Consider the following 23,103-nt stretch of genomic DNA (forward strand, 5'->3'; position numbering starts at 1 on the left):
ATTAATAGATACCAATGCAAAGTGACAGGCACCAAGAGAGTCCTGTGAAAAAGCTGTTGAATATTTTGAACTGCTTTTAAAAATATGATATTCTATGAATTATCTGAAAGAAAGAGTTACAGGTGCCTTAAAATGCATTTCAATGAAGAAGCTGTATCAGTGTACAGTGGTTCATGTCTGCATTTACAGTTTCCTGTCTACTTTCCTTGTCAGTGGCCAGACACTATTAGCAGCATGAGTCCGTTCATTTAGTTTTGGATAATAAAGAATTAAAAGCACATGCAACTCAAGACAGTTTTTTTTTAAAGGTTGTTCACTGTTTCTAATTTTTTTTTAATCTCTTTTGCTCCTAGACATCAAACCAAAACCAACCATCACAAAAAATGAATGGTTTAAATTCTTCTACACTGAGGAGCGAGTCCAGCTTAAATGTAACATGACAGGAGTAGGTTGGGAATACCACTTGTATAAAGACTTAAAGCTTCGGATCACAAATCCAGAATTGACCATTGACGCAGTATCTCTGAATGACGCTGGTGACTATTACTGCAAAGCACAGAGAGGAGACTTCTCAGTGGACAGTGAGACTCTACAAGTGCGAGTTCAGAGTGAGTCCATAATTTACCTCATTTTAATCATTTCTGTTATGTAATATTATTCCCATTGTGCATTCACTGAGTTTACGATGCCTCAGTAAAATTCCCAGTAAATGCATGAACATGTTAACATTAGGTTCTGTGTTTTCTATCTGACCTCATTCACCCTCTATTTTCTTCTCTTCTTTCAGAACCGCCTGAACCACAAATCCGGTCTGAATGGACAGAAGCGTTTCCTGGTGAAAAAGTGTCTTTGCAGTGTGTGATTCAAGGTGATCCAGAAAACTGGAATTATATGTGGTTCAAGGACTCAAGCAAAATCGTCTCCAGTGGTGAAACAAACATAAAAAGGAACACTCTCTCACTCTCAGTAAAGTCCAGTCATTACGGGGCATACATGTGTCAAGCCGAGCTGCAGGGCAGAAAGGTGACGACTGCAAAAAGTACACCACATTTGATAACAGTCCATGGTAAGAATCTATTATTGTTTAGCTTAAAGTACGTCATGGTTAATCATAATATTTTGCATTGTGAAAATACAGCCATTGTTCTTTTTTCTTAAGACAGGTATTTGGATTTTGCATAAATAATAACCTCATGCTTGTATAATAATTTTGTTATTTAAATTTTGTCAACATTGTGTTTTGTAATGATTCGATATTGAGTTTTGTGCTGTTCATCATCAACCTCAATATAGGCAAAATTTCACTTAATTTATTCATTTAAATAAGTATTTTTTTAGTCTTTAAACTATTTTAAAATGATATGAAGGACCATTATAAAATACAATGTACACTGTCAATATTTTTTTTATATAAATAAATTATCATATTTTATATAATTATAAAGGATCACAGCCAACAATCCTTCTGCAGCAAGATCCATCACACCCAGCGATCTACACTGGAGAACAAGTCAAACTCACTTGTAGCATTCAAGAGAAGACTTCAAAATGGCAATATTTTTGGCAAAAAGATTCACAGCAAGTAAAACACTGACAACAATCCCATTTACACTATTCAAAATGCTACATGCTCTCAACAAGGGAATTACACTTGTCAAGTAAGAAGGGGAGAGATGACATATACAAAGTCTACAATATTGACAATAAGGGGTAAGTTACATATTTTGATGCAGTTTTACATATCCAGAAACAATGTTAGAAAAATGTCATTTCTGTTATGCTGTTTATCTGTGCAGAGCCACCTAAACCAAATCTGTCAATAGAGTCTGAATGGTATATGTTTTACCAAACTGAGAAAGTGACTCTGAAGTGTTCAGTTGATGAGTCAAATAAATGGGGCTATGAATGGTTTAGAAACGGAAGTTTGCTTAAAAAGGATGAGGCCATTTCCTTTTCTGGAAACACACTCTTCATCAGCTCAGCAAAACCAGGTCATTCAGGACAGTATACCTGCAGAGGAAAACATCTGACAAGAACAGTGACTACACAAGAAAATAAAGCTGTGCAACTTCGTATTAAAGGCAAGTAAAACTGCTTTTGACATGATATTCTGATTGATACACATTAAAACAATAATGACAGGCACCTTAAAGTTCACTTTAATTGTTTATAGTATATAATGTGTTTTAATTTGCATTGTCCTGTATTAGTGTACAGTGGTTCATGTCAGCATTTGCATTTTCCTGCCTACTCTTAACAACAGCTTTCAAATGTCAGACACTGTTAGCAGCAACTAAATGAGGACATTTCCTTTCTTGGCAATCCTCTCAACAAAAGCGAGTCATTCAGGAGAATATACCTGCAGAGAAAAACATTTGAATGAAAATCTGAAAGAAACTAGCAAAAAAGTTCACACAGTCAATGCCCAGGTGCTTTAGGTCAATGAAGATATCATGTTGTGCTTTCCATACACTCAAAAGATTATTTTGTCCTATTTTGAAGATGTATGTATTTTAATAAAATGTCCATCCATTAGGGATTACAGAGATTTAACAAACTAACAAACTTAATGTGATGCATATTTGCTAGCCGGCCATAACTGAAATAAGAAATTAGATTTATGAAATAATAGTAATACAGTCGTGGCCAAAAGTTTTGAGAATTACATAAATATTGAAAATTGGAAAAGTTGCTGCTTAAGTTTTTATAATAGCAATTTGCATATACTCCAGAATGTTATGGAGAGAGATCAGATGAATTGCATAATCCTTCTTTGCCATGAAAATTAACTTAATCCCAAAAAAACCTTTCCACTGCATTTCATTGCTGTCATTAAAGGACCTGCTGAGATCATTTCAGTAATCATCTTGTTAACTCAGGTGAGAATGTTGACGAGCACAAGGCTGGAGATCATTATGTCAGGCTGATTGGGTTAGAATGGCAGACTTGACATGTTAAAAGGAGGGTGATGCTTGAAATCATTGTTCTTCCATTGTTAACCATGGTGACCTGCAAAGAAACGCATGCAGCCATCATTGCGTTGCATAAAAATGGCTTCACAGGCAAGGATATTGTGGCTACTAAGATTGCAACTAAATCAACAATTTATAGGTTCATCAAGAACTTCAAGGAAAGAGGTTCAATTCTTGTAAAGAAGGCTTCAGGGCGTCCAAGAAAGTCCAGCAAGCGCCAGGATCCATCTCCTAAAGAGGATTCAGCTACGGGATCGGAGTGCCACCAGTGCAGCGCTTGCTCAGGAATGGCAGCAGGCAGGTGTGAGCACATCTGCACGCACAGTGAGGCGAAGACTTTTGGAAGATGGCCTGGTGTCAAGAAGGGCAGCAAAGAAGCCACTTCTCTCCAAAAAAAAACATCAGGGACAGATTGCTCTTCTGCAGAAAGTATAGTGAATGGACTGCTGAGGACTGGGGCAAAGTCATATTCTCCGATGAAGCCCCTTTCCGCTTGTTTGGGGCATCTGGAAAAAGGCTTGTCTGGAGAAGAAAAGATGAGCGCTACCATCAGTCCTGTGTCATGCCAACAGTAAAGGATCCTGACACCATTCATGTGTGGGGTTGCTTCTCATCCAAGGGAGTGGGCTCACTCACAATTCTGCCCAAAAACACAGCCATGAATAAAGAATGGTACCAAAACACCCTCCAACAGCAACTTCTTCCAACAATCCAACAACAGTTTGGTGAAGAACAATGCATTTTCCAGCACGATGGAGCACCGTGCCATAAGGCAAAAGTGATAACTAAGTGGCTCGGGGACCAGAATGTTTAAATTTTGGGTCCATGGCCTGGAAACTCCCCAGATCTTAATACCATTGAGAACTTGTGGTCAATCCTCAAGAGGCGGGTGGACAAACAAAAACCCACTAATTCTGACAAACTCCAAGAAGTTATTATGAAAGAATGGGTTGCTATCAGTCAGGATTTGGCCCAGAAGTTGATTGAGAGCATGCCCAGTCGAATTGCAGAGGTCCTGAAAAAGAAGGGCCAACACTGCAAATACTGACTCTTTGTATAAATGTCATGTAATTAGAGCATGCCCAGTCGAATTGCAGTATGAAGTGCTTGTAATTATATTTCAGTACATCTCAGAAACAACTGAAACAAAGATCTAAAAGCAGTTTAGCAGCAAACTTTCTGAAAACTAATATTTATGTAATTCTCAAAACTTTTGGCCACGACTGTACATCAAATGTTTTTTAAATACAGAATAACATACTTAGTTACTAATGAAACCTTGGGTCCCTGAGATGCGGGAATGATTCGCTAAGATGCTATGAGGAAAAAAGTAATTTTTCTCCAGTACAATCCCGCCGTGCCATGTTAAAGAAACAACCAATATTTGACGTGCCTTAAGCACCAAAAGGGGTTCAAAGTGTCCAAGTATTCAGCAGGATAATTCTGCAGGAGGCAAGAGGGCCAAACTCACCAAGGTCAGCCCGGGCTTAAGTAATTGTTCCAGCCTGCCGTCGCACATATTTCTGCAATAGACATACCGCTAGACCAAGCCCAGGACAAGCCCTATGCCTCTAGTGGAGTAAGCCCTTACTCTTACGGGGCATTGCAGGCCCAAAGAGGAGTATTCTCCACCAAAGCCTACAAAGAGTTGTTTCGACTGCCTAAGCAAGCCGGAACACTCAAATGTAAATTCTCAGAGCCCTGACAGGGCAGAGAAAGTTCAACTCTTGGTCATCCTCCGTGGATGGAAGCACTGATAGACTTATAACCTGTGCTTTAAATAGGGTGGAGAGCACTTTAAGTATATAACCATGCCTTGGCTTTGGGACAACCTTTGACTCGCTGGGCCCAAACTCAAGGCAGGGGCCGGAGGTCAGTCGATTGTAGCGGCTAAAAGGCTGGACTCCTGAGAGCCCTCAGAACTGTGGGCAGATCCCATCTTGGGACAGTAAGGGGACAAGGTGGATTCAGCCTCCTAGATCCTTTAACCCTCTGGGGTCTAAGGGGGTTTTGGGGGCCTGGAGAAGTTTTGACATCCCCTGGCTTGTGTTTTTTTCAGTTGCTTATAAATATATACATGGCTAAAGTCTGAAAACACTGTAATCAGAACAAACTGGGCTACAATAATATATAAAATATATATATAAATGTAAAATATATATATAAATGTAATTTTATATATATACTCATGCATGCACATGATTGTGTTTTTGAAAAAAAAAAACAATGTTTATGCGTGGTTAGTGAAAAACTACAATTTTGAAGTCACTGAAATAAGGTCATAAAACACATGCAGAACATTTGTTCACAAGACTGTCAAACATGGACCTTGTAGCCTAGAATTTTTGATTCAAAATGATGTGAAAATCATTGTTTACTCGCTCACAGAAAACAATAGATTGATTTAAATTTTCCAAGACACTATTTGTTTCAAAGGGCATATGCGAGTAGGCATGATTGACCATGAATATTAGTGTGATTCACACCTGAGAAGACAAAGGCCCACATAATGAGCTGCATAATGAGCCTTTTAGTAAGGTGTGTGACTGAGAGGGACGAGTTACAAGAAAGAATGTGAGGACAAAATAAATGAATATATATTTTTATGATTGTAGTTTATTTAGAATATATTTAATTATCCCACAAAATAACTTGAGATTCACTTGCAAGTGCAGTTAAACTGTTTATTAGGAACAATCAAAGCTGACTTTCATAGCTGAATTTTTAGCATCATTCCTCCAGTCACACGATCCTTCAGAAATCATTCTAATATTCGGATTTGCTATAAAAAAAAAAAAAAAAAAACATTTACTATATTATTAATGTTAAAAAAGAGCTGAGAAATTTTTTTCATGTTTTTTGATGAATTGAAAGAACACCATCATTATTGTATTTATCATGATGTGTGTGCTAAATAAAAGTTTTAATTTGTATATATACACTGACTCCAAGCTTTTGAATGGTATAGTGTATATCAGGGTTATTCAAATCTTACCCTTGAGGGCCAGTGATCTGCAGAGTTTAGCTCCAACCCTGATCAAACACACCTGAGCATTCTAATCATTGTCTTCAGGATCATTAGAAAATCACAGGTAGGTAAGTTTGATCAGGGTTGGAGCTAAACTCTGCAGTGCACTGGCCCTCGAGGGTAAGATTTGAATAACCCTGGTGTATATTGTTATACTTGGAGTAAAACTGGAGTAATGATGCTGAAAATTTAGCTTTGAACACAGCAATAAATAAAATATTTAAATATATTAAAATAGAAAGCAGCAGTTATTTTAAGTAGTAAAATATATTTCACAATATGACTGCTTTAGCAAATGCAACTTTGGATGTAGGCCTATACAATATATATATAGTTATAAACATATGGCTACATTCATGAACAGAATAGCCTATCACAGTAATGTTTTGTCTAACTGTTCTTACTGACATTAAGCTAGCAACATTATAACTATTACTTTTATATTGTATTGCAGTCCACGTTATAGAACGTTAAAAAAAAAATATATCCTGGCATCGGGAAACATTTAGATGATGTGAATGAAACTTAATGTTTCACTTGATTATACATTTAGTCAGGAATTATAGTTTGGAAAAAATCAAGTTCTGTGAAAACTAAAACAAGTAGATTTAAAAAAAAAAAAAAATAAATAAACCTTATGACTTACTCATGTTTATGATCTCTGCTGGATCAAGCCACTTAATTCTTCTTTCTGAGGTAATCCAAAGCTTGTGAATTGTGGACACAATTCAAAGGGGTGAATTGTGTCTTATTCCTCTCAGTGCCAAGCGAACAGTAAAATTAAAAATAAAAAAATCTGAAGAACGGTCTCGCTGCTTTGTTTGCGGTCATGTGGGTGTTTACACTCTGTGCACTTCACATTGTCTATTGTAATATCAATAGCGCATTCAGCACATGGGCGTGGTTGCATTAGATATAATGAAGGGAGACGGGACATTGTGTTGTTTTCATATGGATTACTTTATCACAGGATATTTGTATTTTTTTTAGATAATACTTGCTTAGTTTAAAAGTAGACAATGTCAAGCTTGCTATAGATATATCTCATGTCTCTATTTTAATTTTTGCCTAGTTTCAGTTCATTTTAATGATGTGTTTCTAAATGAAGATCACGCAGACCAAGGCAGCAGACAGCGCACCTTTTGTTTTCTTTATTTTGTAAATGCACAAAGTTTTGTTGTTATTATGCGTGTATACAAATACAAGTAGGCCCTTTACAGCAGGGTTGCCCAACCCTGCTCCTGGCGATTTACTGTCCTGCATTGTTTAGCTCCAACCCTAATCAAACACACCTGCCTTTAATTTTTAAGTGAGCCTAAAGACCTTAATTAGTTGCTTCAGGTGTGTGTGATTAGGGTTGGAGATGAACTTTGCAGGATAGTAAATCGCCAGGAGCAGGGTTGGGCACCCCTGCTTTACAGATTTGGTTGATGTATTGCTCTTATCTGTATAATCAAAACTAAAAGTGTAATTTAAGTTATTTTCAGGGTTATCAGGAGAAGATGCCACAAAACGTATAACCACGTTTGTCGACACCAGAGGGTAAGAAAGAGAACAACCAAGTTGTTCCAAGGGGAAGACATAACAGGGAAAATAGAATAAACATTCAAACGCTGACGATCGCATCCATGACCACAAACTGAAGAAAAAAAAAAGACAATTATCAATCCCCAGGAGCACGGGACAGGGTGTCAGCCAGGATATTATCCACGCCCTATATATGGCAAATATCTAAAGAGTAGGGCTGTAGAAGTAGAAACAAATCGAACCAGATATTGATCTGGGCTCTGCAAAGAATGTAAGAAGGTTAGTGGATTACGATCAGAAAATACCACAATAGGAGCAGTACCACTTGTCAAATAAACATTAAAATGTTGTAATGCAACATCTCAATTGTTGAATAATGTACTTGATGAGAATTGAATGTACAGTATGAGAAAAGTAACTGACTGGCTTTGCGATATTATGTTTTAGCATGTACTTAATTTCGGATTGTATATAACGCTGCTTATACAGTGAAACACGATGGAAGCACTGACGTACTGTTTAGGTTTGGCTTCTCCAACATCTATGTCATGCTCTATTAGATGAGTCTGGGTAAGCTCATCTAAAAATAAAACAGAAAACTCAGAAATTAAGGATACCAGCTCAGCTCTTTGTTGATCAGGTAATTGTTTCACCAAACTCTCCAAATTAGCTAGAGTCTCAATTTTTCAAACGTGGCTGAAAAAGACAATTGTCAGGTGTCGCAACATCTTCTGGCAAAGATGTCACTGGGGAAGAAACAGCAGCCACTGCAACAGCAACTGGTGTCACCTTAGCCACAACTGAATGATTATAAAATGGTTTTAATAGATAATCATGGCACAACTGAGTCCATCTTTTACGTTCAGGTGTAGAAAGCAAATAATTCTGATCAGATACTTTGCGAACCACAGTATAAGGACAAAAAACTTAGCACAGAAAGGGGACTCAGGCAGAGGTAGCAAAGACCAAACCTGATCACCAGCACAAAACTCGTGTGACTCAGTCTTCTTATCAAACCAGCAATTCATTTTCTTTTTCAACAAATTTTCTTTACCCCTGAACACACACTGTAACAATGTTCGTATAAGTATAAAAGTTTCGTCCGTTTGTCAAGGTGTCAGTGGAGCCAGGCGAAAGTATAAATCCCGCTTAACTTTGTTTGTTGTTGTCTTCTAAATAATGCCACGAGTGGGGCTTGAGGAAGTGATGTTGCCTGCATCTGTCCAGTGTGACCTGATGCAGCCCTTGAAGTGAGACACAGGAAACAAATACTGCAAAATAATAATAACGTGACTAAACAAGACGTTTCGTCTCATTTTGGTCAATGAAAATGAACAAACATTTTAGCATAGTTTTTATTTTGTAAACCACATTTTGTCTCGTTTTATTCATCAACAATATTGCATTATACATTTAATTATAGTCATCGTCACATGACCAGCATTTACATTGCGTCTGGTCTCGTTTTCGTCACGTGATAAAGGTTCGTTGACGACGATATTTAGTCATAATTTTTGTTGACGAAAGCAACACTACTGATAAAGCCATTTTTCCTTACAAAGCCAAATCAACAACTGCATTTAATTAAATTCTGATATCTCATAATCAGAGTCTTTTCCCAGCATCAGCACAAAGATAAACTAAGAAAAAAAAAAAAAGTCAACGCAAAAATCGTTGCTAGAACCTACTTGGGAAAAGACACTTTTTATGAGAAACAACCTCGCTACAATAAACAATTTAAAATGCTTTCAGCCAAGAGAAAAAACAAACAACACTGCAAAAAGCGATCTCACTTCTCGTTACCGATCCACAAGATTAACTGATTAAACATTATAAATTAGCTTTCAAACTGATAAAGAGGTTACTTACCAAAGTTTCTTCTCCTTTTAACAAAATAATGTGACAAACTTGTTAAACACGGCAGCGAATAATCAAATGTTTGCAAATCACAAACTGAGAACGTTAATAAACAGAACAGAGTGCACACAGGTGATTCTAATTAGAGACAAATTCAGTAGGCGCAACTATGGCATTCTCAAACGTCAATGAGAGAGAAAAAAAAACTTTTGAAATGGACGAGCCCCCAATTTTGTTAAAGTTCGGCTCATAACTGCAACAACACAAAAAAAAGAGCGATCACAAAGAAATTAGTTGCAAAAATTTATTTTTATATAAATCTCTAGGGGAAGAAATAACAGGGAAAAATAGAATAAACATTCAAAGCCAACGATCGCATCCATGACCACAAACTGAAGAAAAATAACAAGGATCTGGTGGTGTAGAAGTTCCAAACCAAGGACACCTATCACCTGTGCCCATTCCTGCAGGAGCAAGACCAAAAAAAAAAAACAACCTCCAAACAAAGGGACATCCTCAGATGACGAATAAGAAAACTAAAGAAAAACACGGCAAGACCGTGACATTGCGCTGTAGGGGGCACAGGCTTCGCGGGCTGCTGAGTCAGTGCAGACTTGGGGCCACTAGGAGCAGCTGCAGTGCTGGAACGCTTAGGCAGGAAGTGCCATATTGCTTGGGGCGACTTCTGTGCAGCGGTGAAGCATTCAGCGAACCCTTCTACTGCAGGTCCAAATAGGCCAGTCGGGGAGACTGGGGAGTTGAGGAAGGGGACCTTGTCCGCATCCTTGACCTTGTCCGCTCCTCCAGCGAGGGCAGATGTATTTCTGCATGGCTTGAAGGGATGAGCGAGTTTCACTTTACAACCGATGGCAGTGGGTGGGCAAATCTGAAAGGTAACAGACTCATCCAAAGGAGGCAGCTTCCCGTAGCCTTTTTTTCAGCGCCGTCTATGGAGGTGAGGGTGGATGAAAACGAAGCACACAGGCAGGCTGAGTAGGGAGCACATCATGATTTTGTGAGCTCCTCGTGGACCTCTGGGAAAAATGGAGTGTAACTGCATGGCCATTGGTTCGTGCAGTTACACTACGCTATAAAAAAAGGCTTCAGTTGTCAGAGAAAAAGGACTTTTTCCCCCATAGCATCTTAGCGATACAGTACGAGTGAAGTATCGAAAAGGGACCAGGTTTATGTATTTATCATCAATGAATCCAATTTATTACATGTAAACCATTCAATTAAGCATATATATTTTAACTAATGGATCATGCTAGTTTTAAAGCTAGCCATATTTAAACCATGCTTATACTATTTTATTTTAATTAATATATTCATGCTAATTTTAAATAATATTAATAAATACATCTTGAAAATATAATTATGTAAAAAAAATCAAATAGATGCAAATAGTTAATGAACTATGTCATGATGTATGTTCTTGAGTGTTGACTGGTTTAGCTTCTAAACTGTTGCACTGACATTTGTATTATTGAGTGGAAAACTGTCAGAGTTTGCAGCTTTCTGGTCATGTTGAAAAGGATTTTCATTGAGCAACTTAGTTCATTCAGTAGCAACAGATTACCTAGAACAACAAACATCTGCAAATCAAGTATTTGTTTGAAGGTGGTTCAGTGTTAAGTGTAATTTTACCTCTGTTGCTCCTAGACATCACACCACGACCAACCATTAAAAAACATGAGTGGTTTGAGTTATTCTACACTGAAGAGAAAGTCCAGCTTGATTGTAACATGCCAGAAGTACGTTGGGAATACCGATGGTATAAAGACACAAGTTCTGATCACAAGAATCTGATCACAGATTCAGAATTCACCATCGACGCAGTATCTCTGACTGATGCTGGAAACTATCACTGCAAAGCAAAGAGAGGAGACTTCTCAGTGGACAGTGAGACTCTGCGAGTGCGAGTTCAAGGTGAGTTCTTGTGTCCATATAAATTACTTCTGACACCCTTTCAACGAGTTTAAAATAAGTTGTCATGTTAAAGGGACCATTTCACCTAAAATAACATGACAATTCTGTCATCATTTCACAATCATGTCATGTTGTTTCCGACATGTATGACTTTCCTGTTCTTTGGAACACAAAAGATATTTTGATATTAATTAAAAATGCACTCATTTTTGTCCATACTAAAGTCATTGGGTTCTATTGTTGTTTTGAACCCCGCTGACTTTCAGAATGTCTTTATTAAAGGTAGGGTAGGGAATTTTGGAAGGCTAGCAATAGCAAGCTATCTTTGAAAGCATAAGGTCCCACCCTGCCTGCAAATTAATCTCCAAAGCCACGCATCTTCCAAAACACATGAATATGCGCACAAGTTGAATGCAATGTCAGTTTACCTCATGTCCCATTGACCCAGGTACTGTACGTGCACACATAGACATCAAAGGGGGCTTGAGCACCTGCCCTTTTTCTTCCTCAAGAGAAAGTGCCCTTTTTTTATTTTTATTTTTTTAAATAAATTATGTCACACCACACCACAGACAGACAGACAGAGAGCTGCAGAAGTGAAGCCCTCCCTTCCTTTCCAGTTGTGAGGTGAGTGGTGATGAACAAAAGACTAAGCTGCCTCAAATTTACAGCTAATTATCCAAAAGACAAATATAGTTAATTTGTCTTGCTAACATCCATGACTCATGAGAGAGCTACCATGTAAGTTAGCTAAAGTTAGCTAAGGCAATAGGAAGTCTAGTAGGTTACACCAGTGCATAATTAGGTTTATTAAAATGCATTTAGAATGATCAGAAATTTCAAGATATGGTGGCAGAAATGTATATATTTATTTCATTTCATATAGTTAATCAGTATCACGCAAATGTTACTTAGATTTTATACAGCAGTTCAACAAACAAGAATTAAATATTAAGACATTGTTGACACAATATTGACTGTTCTTGCTCTATTTCGCCAACAAATATTATTCCAATTTGCATCTCTGAACAACATGATGGTGTTTCCTTCCTGAATGAATCAACTGTTTAAATGATTGGGTTGAATCACTGACTCACTTATTAACAGTGACTTGCTGCCACCTACTGGCAGACAGTTTTAATTTCACATTTAAAGGGGTCCTACAGTATTATGCTCTTTTACGAAGTCTTGATTTTGTTTTGGGGGTGTACTGGAACATCCTCTCATGCTTGGTGGTTCGAAAAACACATTATTTTTCATATAATTTACATTATTGCAATACCTTTCTCCCCCAGCCTGGCACAAATGACTCGATTAGTTCCGGGTTTGATGAAGGCCTGCCTTCCGAAAATTAAAATGTGATGTGATTGGTTAGCTGTCCCAGTGCATTGTGATTGGCGAAACAGCTTAGACGGTGTTTCAGTAATATTTTGAAACACTGTAGTCTCATAATTGAAGTGTAAATTCTGCAGATTACATCATTGTCCAGTATTGTACTGTCAGCAATTTAGTATAAAAACGTTTTCATTATTGTAATATACATATATACATACATAATTATTCAGGTGCATGTGCAATAACTTGTGAAAACTTGACGCTACAGCAGTACTTCTTCTTCGTCGTTGTCTTGTCTGATGCACTCAACAAAGCGTTCTAACATGACCTCGCCCCTCCCCACCCCCCAACCATTAGAATTTCCGTAGGCAGGAATTATTTTAATGATATTCTAATGGGCCACTTTGTGACATCACAAAACCCAGAAAACAATGCTGTAGTCCAAACGAGGCGTTTGTTGTAGTTCTAGAAAAGGGATAAAAAAAAAAAAAAAAAAAATCTCAAATCTCCAAAACTCCCTTTGGTGTAGACTTTGAGATTTGTAACTTTGTAGATCTTTTTGTGGCCAAACATACACACTACACACTGACTAAAATTCAAAAAGTTAAAAAGCATAATAGGACCCCTTTAAAGTTTTTTTTTTTTTTTTTTTTTAGAATTTCAAATATCAGTGTGTATGTTTTATGTTTAAAATATCAAAACAGCGTTAATGCATTTGTAATTGCACGTTAAAACATTAATGTCCTGCATTGTATTGTTTGTTTTTTAATTTGTATGTGCATTTTAATGCAGCTTCTGTGTTTTCTCTGCATTGCAAAGATTAATTTTGTCAATACTAATTTCATTTGCTTGGTAACAGCCCAAAAGACTTTGTTATTCTAATTGACTGATACAATTTAAGAATTTTAGTAAAAAGATGATGCACACTTTTAGAAAAAAAAAAAAGGTTTAAAAAAGGTAAAAATGCCCATAAAAGGTAAAAATCCATTTAAACCTATTGGAAAAGATTAATTTATATCACTGCTGTGAACTGACCACCACACAGAATATGCAGAATATCAGAAACTTTAGGAGTCAGCTGTCCGCGATAGTTCTTAAGATTCCAGCACAATAACATATCAGCAAAATATAGTCTAATTATCGTTATCGATAAATCCCAGAAAATATTGGGATATATATTTTTGTCAATTTTGCACACCCCTAATAGGCTATATTTAACATTTTGTTTAGAAAAAAAAAAATATATATGAGAAGTTCTTGAGCACCTGCCCCTCAAAATGTCTGTCCACGTTCCTTCATTGACCGGTGAGAAAACATTAGAGTACAAAGCGCAGAAAATTAAAATAATAACGCCTTACATTCTTGAGAGGTCTAAAATAGCATAAAGGAACACACTGATGATGTATCATGTCTGCACGAACAGGAGGTATGCAAAGACATACATTGACAGGTACCCCTCGGACCGAAGTATATGATTGGACAAACATTTTATGCTCCTACACCTTCCACAGACAATATAAATACATAAAAATATTTTAGACCACTTAGTAACTTAGTGATTGCTATTAGGATGTAAAGAGACTTTCAACCAGCATAACAAAAAAAAATAATAATAATTCGACCAAATCACACCGTGCCTTTAATGCTCTACAGAAGAAAGAAAGTCATACAGGTTTGAAACAACATGAGGATGACTAAATGATGACAGTCACTTTAAAAGTGTAGTTTACTGCATGATATAGTGATTTCACAAGTACATTTTAAATAGTGACTAAAACTGGCAAATTTAAAAGCACTAAGGGCTATCCTGATTAGATGGCTCACAATGAAATTTATTTTATTTAAAAAAATGATATTGTAACATATTACTTTGCTCTGCTCGTCCACCTGCATTTCTGAGAATGGAGACTGAACTGAGCGACATCATGACTGGGGATGTGACTCTGAGGTGTAACGTCTCAGACGGCAGACAGTGGAACTACACCTGGTTCATGAATGAACAGGAGCTCAATGGATCCTCAGATGTACTCAAAGTGACAGGAAATGAAGAAACAATCGAAAGTGAATTCAAGTGCAAGGGAATAAACACAGAGAGACCACTGTACTCCGATCTAAGTGATGGCTTCATAGCGAATAATATTAGTGAGTAATGAGAATATTTATTATTAAACCTGTTTCATATAGTGTATAGATGTGAATTACTTGTGCATTAGAACAATGTCAGAATTGTTTTAAGATTAAAAAAAAAAAAAAAACCTTTTTAGTTTAGTTATTTTCAATGACAGACAAAACTTTTTTTTTTCCAGAAAACTTATTTCTATGTAATATATTACACAGTGTTTGGAGGAAATATTGATTTAACTCACTTTATCAAAATGCATTTGTGCATTTGTGCATTTCCCTCATTATTACAGTTTTTAAAAGAAAGATACTGCTGGCCATCTCAGGAAGTCTCGTCTGTTGTATTGTAATCCTGATCATTGGATGCATCGTTCTAAAAATCACCCGTAAACCAGGTACAATCAGCAATTAATACACATACTTCTGAAATTAAGCTTCTTTATGCTGTTGGTCTTGCATGCAGTATTCATACCAAGCACCAGTAACCAGCCTCGTGTCACCCAGTGCTCAGACTACAAATACTGTAGTACCACTTCTGTTAACACTTAGTTTGAATCTCTCAATATATGGACATTAGTGTAAACAGGGTTTTATTTACTGATATTTACAGTTGGTCTATAATTTACACTCTAGTACACTTAAATTGCTGTTTGCCTTAAAATATAAAATTGCTTTTAAACACTTTGACACCCTTTGATGTAGATTCAACCATCTTGAATTTGTTGTCATAGACTACCATTCAAAAGTATCTTCTACTCGCCAAGGCTGCATTTATTTGATAAAAAAATACAGTAAAATTAGTAATATTTTAAAATATTATTACAATGTTTTTTCCATTGTAATATATGCTAAAATGTAATTTATTGCTGTGATCAAAGCTGTATTTTCAGCATCATTACTCCAGTCTTCAGTGTCACATGATTCTCATGAAATCATTCTGATATGCTGATTTACTGCTCAAGAAATTCTTCTTATTATTATTAATGTAGAAAACAGCTGTGGTGCTTACATTTTGTGGGAATCGTAATGCATTTTTAAGGATTATTTGATGACACTTCAAAAGAACAGCATTATTTAAAATATAAATCTTTGTAAAAACTTACTTTCACTTTTGAAAAATTAGTGCAAATCTTAGAGACCCCAAACTTTGAAACAGTCATGTAACAAAAACACAATGACACAAAAAGAGGGCAATCATATAGAATTATATTATTCTTGATATTGTCTAACATGACCACATTTTACACTCAGCATTATCTTTTGTGTTTTGAATTACATTTGATATTTAAATACTCTTTACAAAAATGTTAATTTCTTATCATCAGAGGTAAAAGAAACAGCACCAGAGGATTTGTTTTTCTCAATGACAGACTCCAAGAACAGTAAGTGTTGCTCTTTTTTATTTTGTTTGTTTGTTTGTTAGTGTTTGTGTGCGTTTATGTTCTGGTATATATGGTTTATGAGGTCACAAATGTGTATAATGACATGGGTACTACAATGTAAACACTTCCTGTGTCATCATAAACCAAAAGACTTAAACATACTAAATGGTGTTTAATGAAAAAAAAAAAAAATGCCTTTAGTTTTCTGTGAGGGGTAGGTTTAGGTGTAGGGTTGGTGTAGGGTGATAGAAAATACATTTTTTACAGTATAAAAAACATTATGCCTATAGAGAGTTCCTGTAAACCACATATGCAAGTGTGTGTGTTAGAGTGTGTGTAAAATTTCCCTGTAAATTTATATGGGTCTATGATTATCCTGCAGAAACTATTTCACCCATGAAGGAGTACATGGACAACAGATCAACAGAGCTGGAGGGTATGTGCTTTTACTAACATTACAATCAAATGATTTACCAATATACTATTTCCCAAACGCTATACTTTGTAAAAAAAATATTATTTGGTTAATAGTGGTCAAGTTTTTTTTCTTATTTTTAAGAGAAAAGTATGATTTTGTATTTTAAACTACTGTAAAATTAATTGCCACACTCTCTCTGTTATCATTCAGAATGTCAGGAAAAAGCAGAACTGATCGCTGACCGTGTTTCAGCTGTTCATGAGGATGGTGTGATTAAAGGTAAGAGACCTAACAAATATATTTCTACCAATCATAATACTGTAATAGAAATCAGTCATTTTACATTTACAGTACATCACCGGATTATGATAATGTTTGTGAATTTTTTTTTTTTATCACAAATGACACAATTTTTCTCTTAAAGATGAAGACACACCAGCATCAGAAGCCAATGGCCTGACATCATTCAAAGGTAAAGTTCAATTTATTCTTATTTTTACTACTACACTGTAAAAAATATCTACTTGGTTCTACTTAAAATCATAAGTTAAAGCAGCTGCCTCAAAATTTAAATTAAAAACAAAATGGATTAATGAATTGTTTTAACTCATTATTTTGAGTCTTGTTAAGCTGTGAATTGCCTTCTGCGATTCAACATGACTATAACAATTATGTTGTTTTCAACTTTGCTATGCAAAGTTTCAAAATAAAGTGAACTCAGTAATGAGCATTCTGTTAACTTAGCCCCATTAGCAGAGGTGGGACCTTTCAAGTCACAAGAAAGTCTTCAAGTCATATCCCAAGTCCTCCAAGATTTAACGTTAATGAGATAATTAGTTGACTAATTAAATGATGATTGTGCATTGGTGATGAACACCGGCTGTTATTGAGAATTACAGAGGATCAGATGTTGATGTTTTATTGGTTAAAATTGGTACCACCATCATGGAGATCAGTGTTTGCTTCAGTTGGGCTCTTGACCCTTGACTCCAGTGTTACATACAGTATCTCCCTGTAACAATACATGAAGTGTTGTAAAGCAGGAAGATCAATACTGTACAGTGAGCAGATATTAGCTGTTTTTTTATGCTGAGATAATAATCAAAAGTTAGTGTGTGATGACAATCAAAATGAACTTTCTGTATCTATAGGTCTAGGTTTTGCATAATCAACCCCGTGAAAACGAAAGTGCTGCTCTAATAGTTACTGAGAATGAATTATAAATATGCAATGCATAATTAGTTTTTTTTTTAGTCCAGAACTAGTTAGACACACACAGACATCAAGAACCAGCATATGAATCTCAACAATGGTGGCATTCAGCAAAATGTTTCATGCTGCAATGCATGCTGGGTAACACCATAGTAAAAACTCCCATCATGCACTGCAGTGTGAAAAATTATTGTCACCACTGTTGAGGATCATATGATAAGTGTCCATGTCTAAAAGCCTGATCTAAAAGAAGTCTCTTTTTCAATATTAAAGCATTATGGTGGCATGTTTAATAGGACTTTTTTCAGTTCAGCTATAGCTGAGTGTTAGCCAATAAACAAAAGAGATACCATTTCATGATGTTCATTCATCGTGCGTTGTAGGCAGAAAATGTAAGCTCATCTGCTTTTACAAGCTTTGATTCGGTAATGCATAAACACTTGCTATAAAACAACATTGTAATTGCTTAAAAGCAAATTACTTTGAGTTAATAAGTAATTCAAACACTGATCTCCATGATGGTGGCATGATTTTAACAAATAAAACATCAACAGCTTGATCCTCTGTAATTCTCAGAAAGAGCAGGTGTTCATCACTAATGCACAATCATCGTTTAATTAGTCACTTAATTATCTCATTAACTTTAACTCTTTGAGGACTTGGAATATGACTTGAAGATTTGCATGCGACTTGAATGTCCCGCCTCTGCCCATTAGTGGGTTCAACTTAGTAATTGCAATTAGGTAATGTCTTTGAATTAGGGTATCAAGTTAAGATGATCTAAAATAATGTCTTGTTTTAACTTAATTATAAAAAACAGACAAATTTGAGGAAAAACTTTTTTTTATCATTAAAACCAATGTTAAGCCAATACAAGCTATACATAAACACTTCAATCATGCAATCATCTCAAACTTGCAATCAATACTTTTTTTGGTACCAAACTTCAGTTGGGTGTGGGTTATATAATGAGGCTAAGATAAATAGAAGGGTTGTGTGTGAGCTTACACTATGAGGGTAACACTACGGACACTTACCAATAGCGAACTTGTTCAAAGACTTGTACCCCACTCAATTTAAAATGGCAAGTTCATTCAAGCACCTGGAATTTGTGATTCATTGAAGTAACTTATGAAACCTAAATTGGAAGATTGAAAACTCAAACAATTGAGTTGAAATTTCAAAACACATTTTTTTATGTCTGATTTAATGACATATATAAGTTATCATAACTTTTTGATCAGATCATTTTTTACAGTGTTTAATTTAGATTTATTCTTTATTATTATTATTATTATTATTCTTATTATTATTATTTTCACTTTTGTCAAAGTTTTAGTAATTGTATCTCTTGTGTGTGTGTGTGTGTGCCCATATAGTTTTCATTCTTCTTTATTTAATTTTTAGTCATGTATTAGTGCATAAAGTTAAACTAAATATTTATAAATATTAATATTACTGTATTTATTTAATTTCAGTTAAATTTCATTTTATTTAAATAAAGACATTTTTTAAAAGTTTTAATTAACTTTAATGACCCTGGTTAAATTTTGTCTTAAAGGTCTTAAAAGTCATCTTTTGGTGTTAAAAAATACTTAAGTCTGAGATGACATCTTTTAACCCTGGGTTATTTTGAAGCCCTGTGCAATGGCAAGTGTTTTAGAAACAGACAGTCAATCATAAACTGCCTCAATGCTTTTATTAAATATTATGCATAATATTCATGCACTTTGTACAGCCATAAAAACAGTAATCTTGTAAACAATTATTCCTGTAAAGGCAACCCTAACTGTAAAGTCCAATTCTGTGAAATCTCAAAACTGGACTATTCACTACTAATTACTAAAGTATGTGCTTGACATATGTACTTTGTGTGTTATGAACGCATGAAACCAGATTTTGAACTTACTGTCATATTTCTGCCTCTCCAGGACTCTGTGAATAATTTCGCCAGCAATCAACATGCACTGAGGCACAGCTTAATGACATATGCTCATTTTAAAACGACTGCATTAGTACTTTGTCTAGCAGGAGCTGCACTTTTGTACACTTTTATAAGCTGAAAACCAGCTTGTTTGCAAATTTAAAACAAAAACAAACAACAAAATGTAGAACTGCAGTATTGTAGAGACCTACTGTTGTAAATGAAGACAGTGATTTTATGGGGAGATGAATAACAGACGGTAAGAAATAACAATGTTCAGAAGTAATAATAATAAGTTATTTCTGTACATATCTGTACATAACCATAATATCTGTTTCATAATGCACATATTACAACACAACAATACAGAGAGCAAAAAAGAAAAAAAGAAAATAAATGTTGATTATAATACATTCACTGGATTATTTTACAACAGTAATTTATTTCCATATTGAAAAAAAAAGCTTTTATTTTTGTCCTCTGTATGATTTCCATATGCTTACATTTTATTTATTTTATTTTTTTTTTGAAGGTATTTTGTTAAAACTATTGTTTTTCTTTCTATTAAGATTAAGTGTTATGGTTGTGGATTATTTACATTTAAATAAGTTTATTACAATAAAAGTATGTTAAGTACATATAAGTATGTTTATCTCAATGATACAATGAATTACTGATCCTTGACTTATAATTGTTATTATCAGTGTGTTCTTTTTTATTAGATACCTCTGTCGATTTATATTTACAGTACATTTTAATGCCTCTAGTCTCAGAAAAAAAAAAAAGTTGAAAAGGAAAATAGTTCAAATATATATATATATAAATATATATATATATTATATATAATATATATATATATATATATATATATAATATATATATATATATATATATATATATATATATATATAAAACGCATTCCAGGACTTGTATGGGCCTACTACTGGCTAGTAAAAATAGAATATATAATATATATATATATATATATATATATATATATATATATATATTATATATATATATATATATATTATTTGAAATTCCACGACTTGCATAAGACTACAAAAATGGTATAATATATAGCTAATATACAATTGAAAACAATTATAAAACAGTACCTGGAAGGAATAATACTAACATATTTTATTTCACGTCTTTCAGGAGTAGTAGCCTAAGCACTGGTAGTCTTTCTCATATGAGCAGTCAGTCTAACTACATCCCACAACAGCAAAAGATTAGACATCTCCATCTAGCGGTGAAATACAGTAACTTACTTACTGTCCTTTTATTCATTTCAATATTAACATGGACTAGTGATTAAAAAGATCTTGCATAAAACAGTTGATAGAAAAGAACTGGGTGTTTTTGCTGATCAGTCAGTCATACACAAATTCACATCATGAGGATATCAGTGATAAATCATCTTGACAATTTTTTTTTCATAACCCTGAAAATTAAATCATCTTAATTTATCATTTTGTAAGAGAACAAGTAAATGTTTGCACATCACTGCAGCACATGAACATAATAATATAGTAATCAATGTGTGATATATTCTAAAACTAAAGGTAAATCTTAACCCCTGGGGTCGACGTCGCACAGTTGTTGTGTTTCTATAGACCTTGTCTTTTTTCAGTAAATTAGGTTATAGATAAAGCCATAAACGGATGCCCAGATCCAGACTAAGATAGAAGTGAAATCAACTAAAATTAACCATGGATTTACAAAAAAAAAAAATTGTTTTGTAGTTTGTAGTCGCAGTAAACCCCTGCGATCAGAACAGGTATCTGAAGCTACTGTATATGAATATAAGATGTATTTAAAAGTTCAGTGGCTTGATGTATTAAAAAACCATCAACCGCTTTTGTGCCAGCTTGTGTGATTTCCCACTGATCATGATAAAAGAGCTCAAAGACTTGTAGAAGCAAGCAAAAATGGCAAATTCATTTTTACCCTGCATTAGCTTTTGTTAACATTATCGATTAGGTTTAGGCTGGGGTTTAGTGTAGGTCAAGCAATCTTTTTAAATGCAATAGAGCAAAAAAACTTGAGTGCCATTCATTGAACATTTCATGTTCATTTGTTCATCTGTTTCAAATTCAATGCACTTTTAATTCACTGGTAATTTCACATTGAAACATTCAAGAATCAAAATAAACATTAGTACATAAGTATTGACATAAGTAATATCAGCCTAATATCAGCAGAAATGACACTCCAGGTCTGGGTTGTCTATATGCTAGTGTACTCATAAAATGTATATGCAAATACAACATACACTCATGTGCGTGTCCAAATAAAATGCGTTTTGGAATGTGAATGCCCCTCCCTATTAATTATAATTACTGTGTAAATCATGGGGGGCTTCATAATACTCTAGCTTATGGTTCCTCATTTCCTCCAGCCTTGAGAAATTGATCTAACTTAAGGCCACTGGATATTCTTTATTTATTTATTTATTTATTTATTTATTTATTTATTTATTTATTTTGAGGACATGTCCTTCGAAATGTCCTGGCCAAACTTCCTATTCCTATAGGAAACCCATCAACACCAGAAAAAAGTGCACTGTTCGATTTCATGGGGTCCTTAAAGGCCTTAAACAATATGAATGAGGTAATGGGGAGTCAGCTAGGCTAGAAGTTTGAGCTCATTACAGATTTTAATTAACCACACCTGTGCGGAACATCAGAAATACTATTCCTGTCCTCTGAGAGCATACTGATGATCAAACTGATGCCGTGTCGAGGCCAGCCTTGGTGCACATCATGATGTCCTCAGTCAAAACTGAATGCTCTCATCTCTGAATAACCGTCTTATTTTTGAATTGTATTGAAGTGATTTAAAATGATTGTGTTTTACATTACAGCGCTACACACGTAATACATTTCTGTTCAAAAATTTTATATCAATCTGAGAGCTCCTAGCAACAATTGCGAAACTGCCAAGCCACGTTTCACAAGGTCTGTGAAACTATGAACGTACAGTCAACATATTTCCCTCAGTCAACTCAGTTTATATATATTTAATTTATGATGTAACAGAGTCTGGCTCAGAAATAAATGCATTTATGTGAGTAAAGGATCTGAAAGAACAGGCAGGGAAGCGATCTAAATGCAGGAAAACTTTAATATAGTGATGTTACGTTCTGTGCCGAGGCTTCGTAGCGTGTGTCGAGAAATCCCGGCAACTTTCATTGAAGTGCGTATCGAGGCTTGTATTGCTTTAGAGCAATGACGTCATTGATGACATCCGAAGCCTCGCCTGGCCTGACTGGTTCAGGAAGAGGTTTGAATCTTGTAAATTCACAGTCCTCTGCCCTGTTAAATTCAGCCACTTTCCAGTTTTAGACTAATAATATTGCCACTCCTGACTTTTATGAGCAAAGACTTGATTTA

At 35.1% G+C, this 23,103-nt stretch overlaps 2 protein-coding genes across 3 annotated transcripts in view; both read left to right on the top strand.

The window, feature by feature from the left end:
* LOC109064089 (titin-like) overlaps positions 1-23,103 on the top strand; it is an 80,710-nt gene that overhangs the window by 22,009 nt on the left and 35,598 nt on the right. For both annotated transcript variants that reach the window (XM_042712701.1, XM_042712705.1), the window contains exon 7: positions 354-608. In XM_042712701.1, coding sequence (XP_042568635.1) covers positions 354-608 — 255 coding nt within the window. The remainder of the gene's footprint in view (positions 1-353; positions 609-23,103) is intronic.
* LOC122135063 lies at positions 10,774-20,288 on the top strand. The gene is made up of 8 exons (XM_042712706.1): positions 10,774-11,313; positions 14,527-14,790; positions 15,063-15,164; positions 16,095-16,151; positions 16,534-16,587; positions 16,780-16,848; positions 16,994-17,041; positions 19,713-20,288. The coding sequence occupies exons 1-8, from the start codon at positions 11,130-11,132 to the stop codon at positions 19,724-19,726; spliced, it is 792 nt and encodes a 263-aa protein (XP_042568640.1). The 5' UTR covers positions 10,774-11,129; the 3' UTR covers positions 19,727-20,288.

The sequence above is a fragment of the Cyprinus carpio genome, chromosome A23 (assembly GCF_018340385.1).
Source record: "Cyprinus carpio isolate SPL01 chromosome A23, ASM1834038v1, whole genome shotgun sequence".
NCBI lineage: Eukaryota > Metazoa > Chordata > Actinopteri > Cypriniformes > Cyprinidae > Cyprinus > Cyprinus carpio.

What these genes read in the sequence shown, in the direction of transcription:
- LOC122135063 (XM_042712706.1), top strand. Translation starts at nt 11,130, where the DNA reads ATGCCAGAAGTACGTTGGGAATACCGATGGTATAAAGACACAAGTTCT. An exon ending in AATGACAGACTCCAAGAACA is followed by an intron (nt 16,152 to 16,533) that starts GTAAGTGTTGCT and finishes ATTATCCTGCAG; the next exon opens with AAACTATTTCACCCATGAAG. An exon ending in CAGATCAACAGAGCTGGAGG is followed by an intron (nt 16,588 to 16,779) that starts GTATGTGCTTTT and finishes GTTATCATTCAG; the next exon opens with AATGTCAGGAAAAAGCAGAA.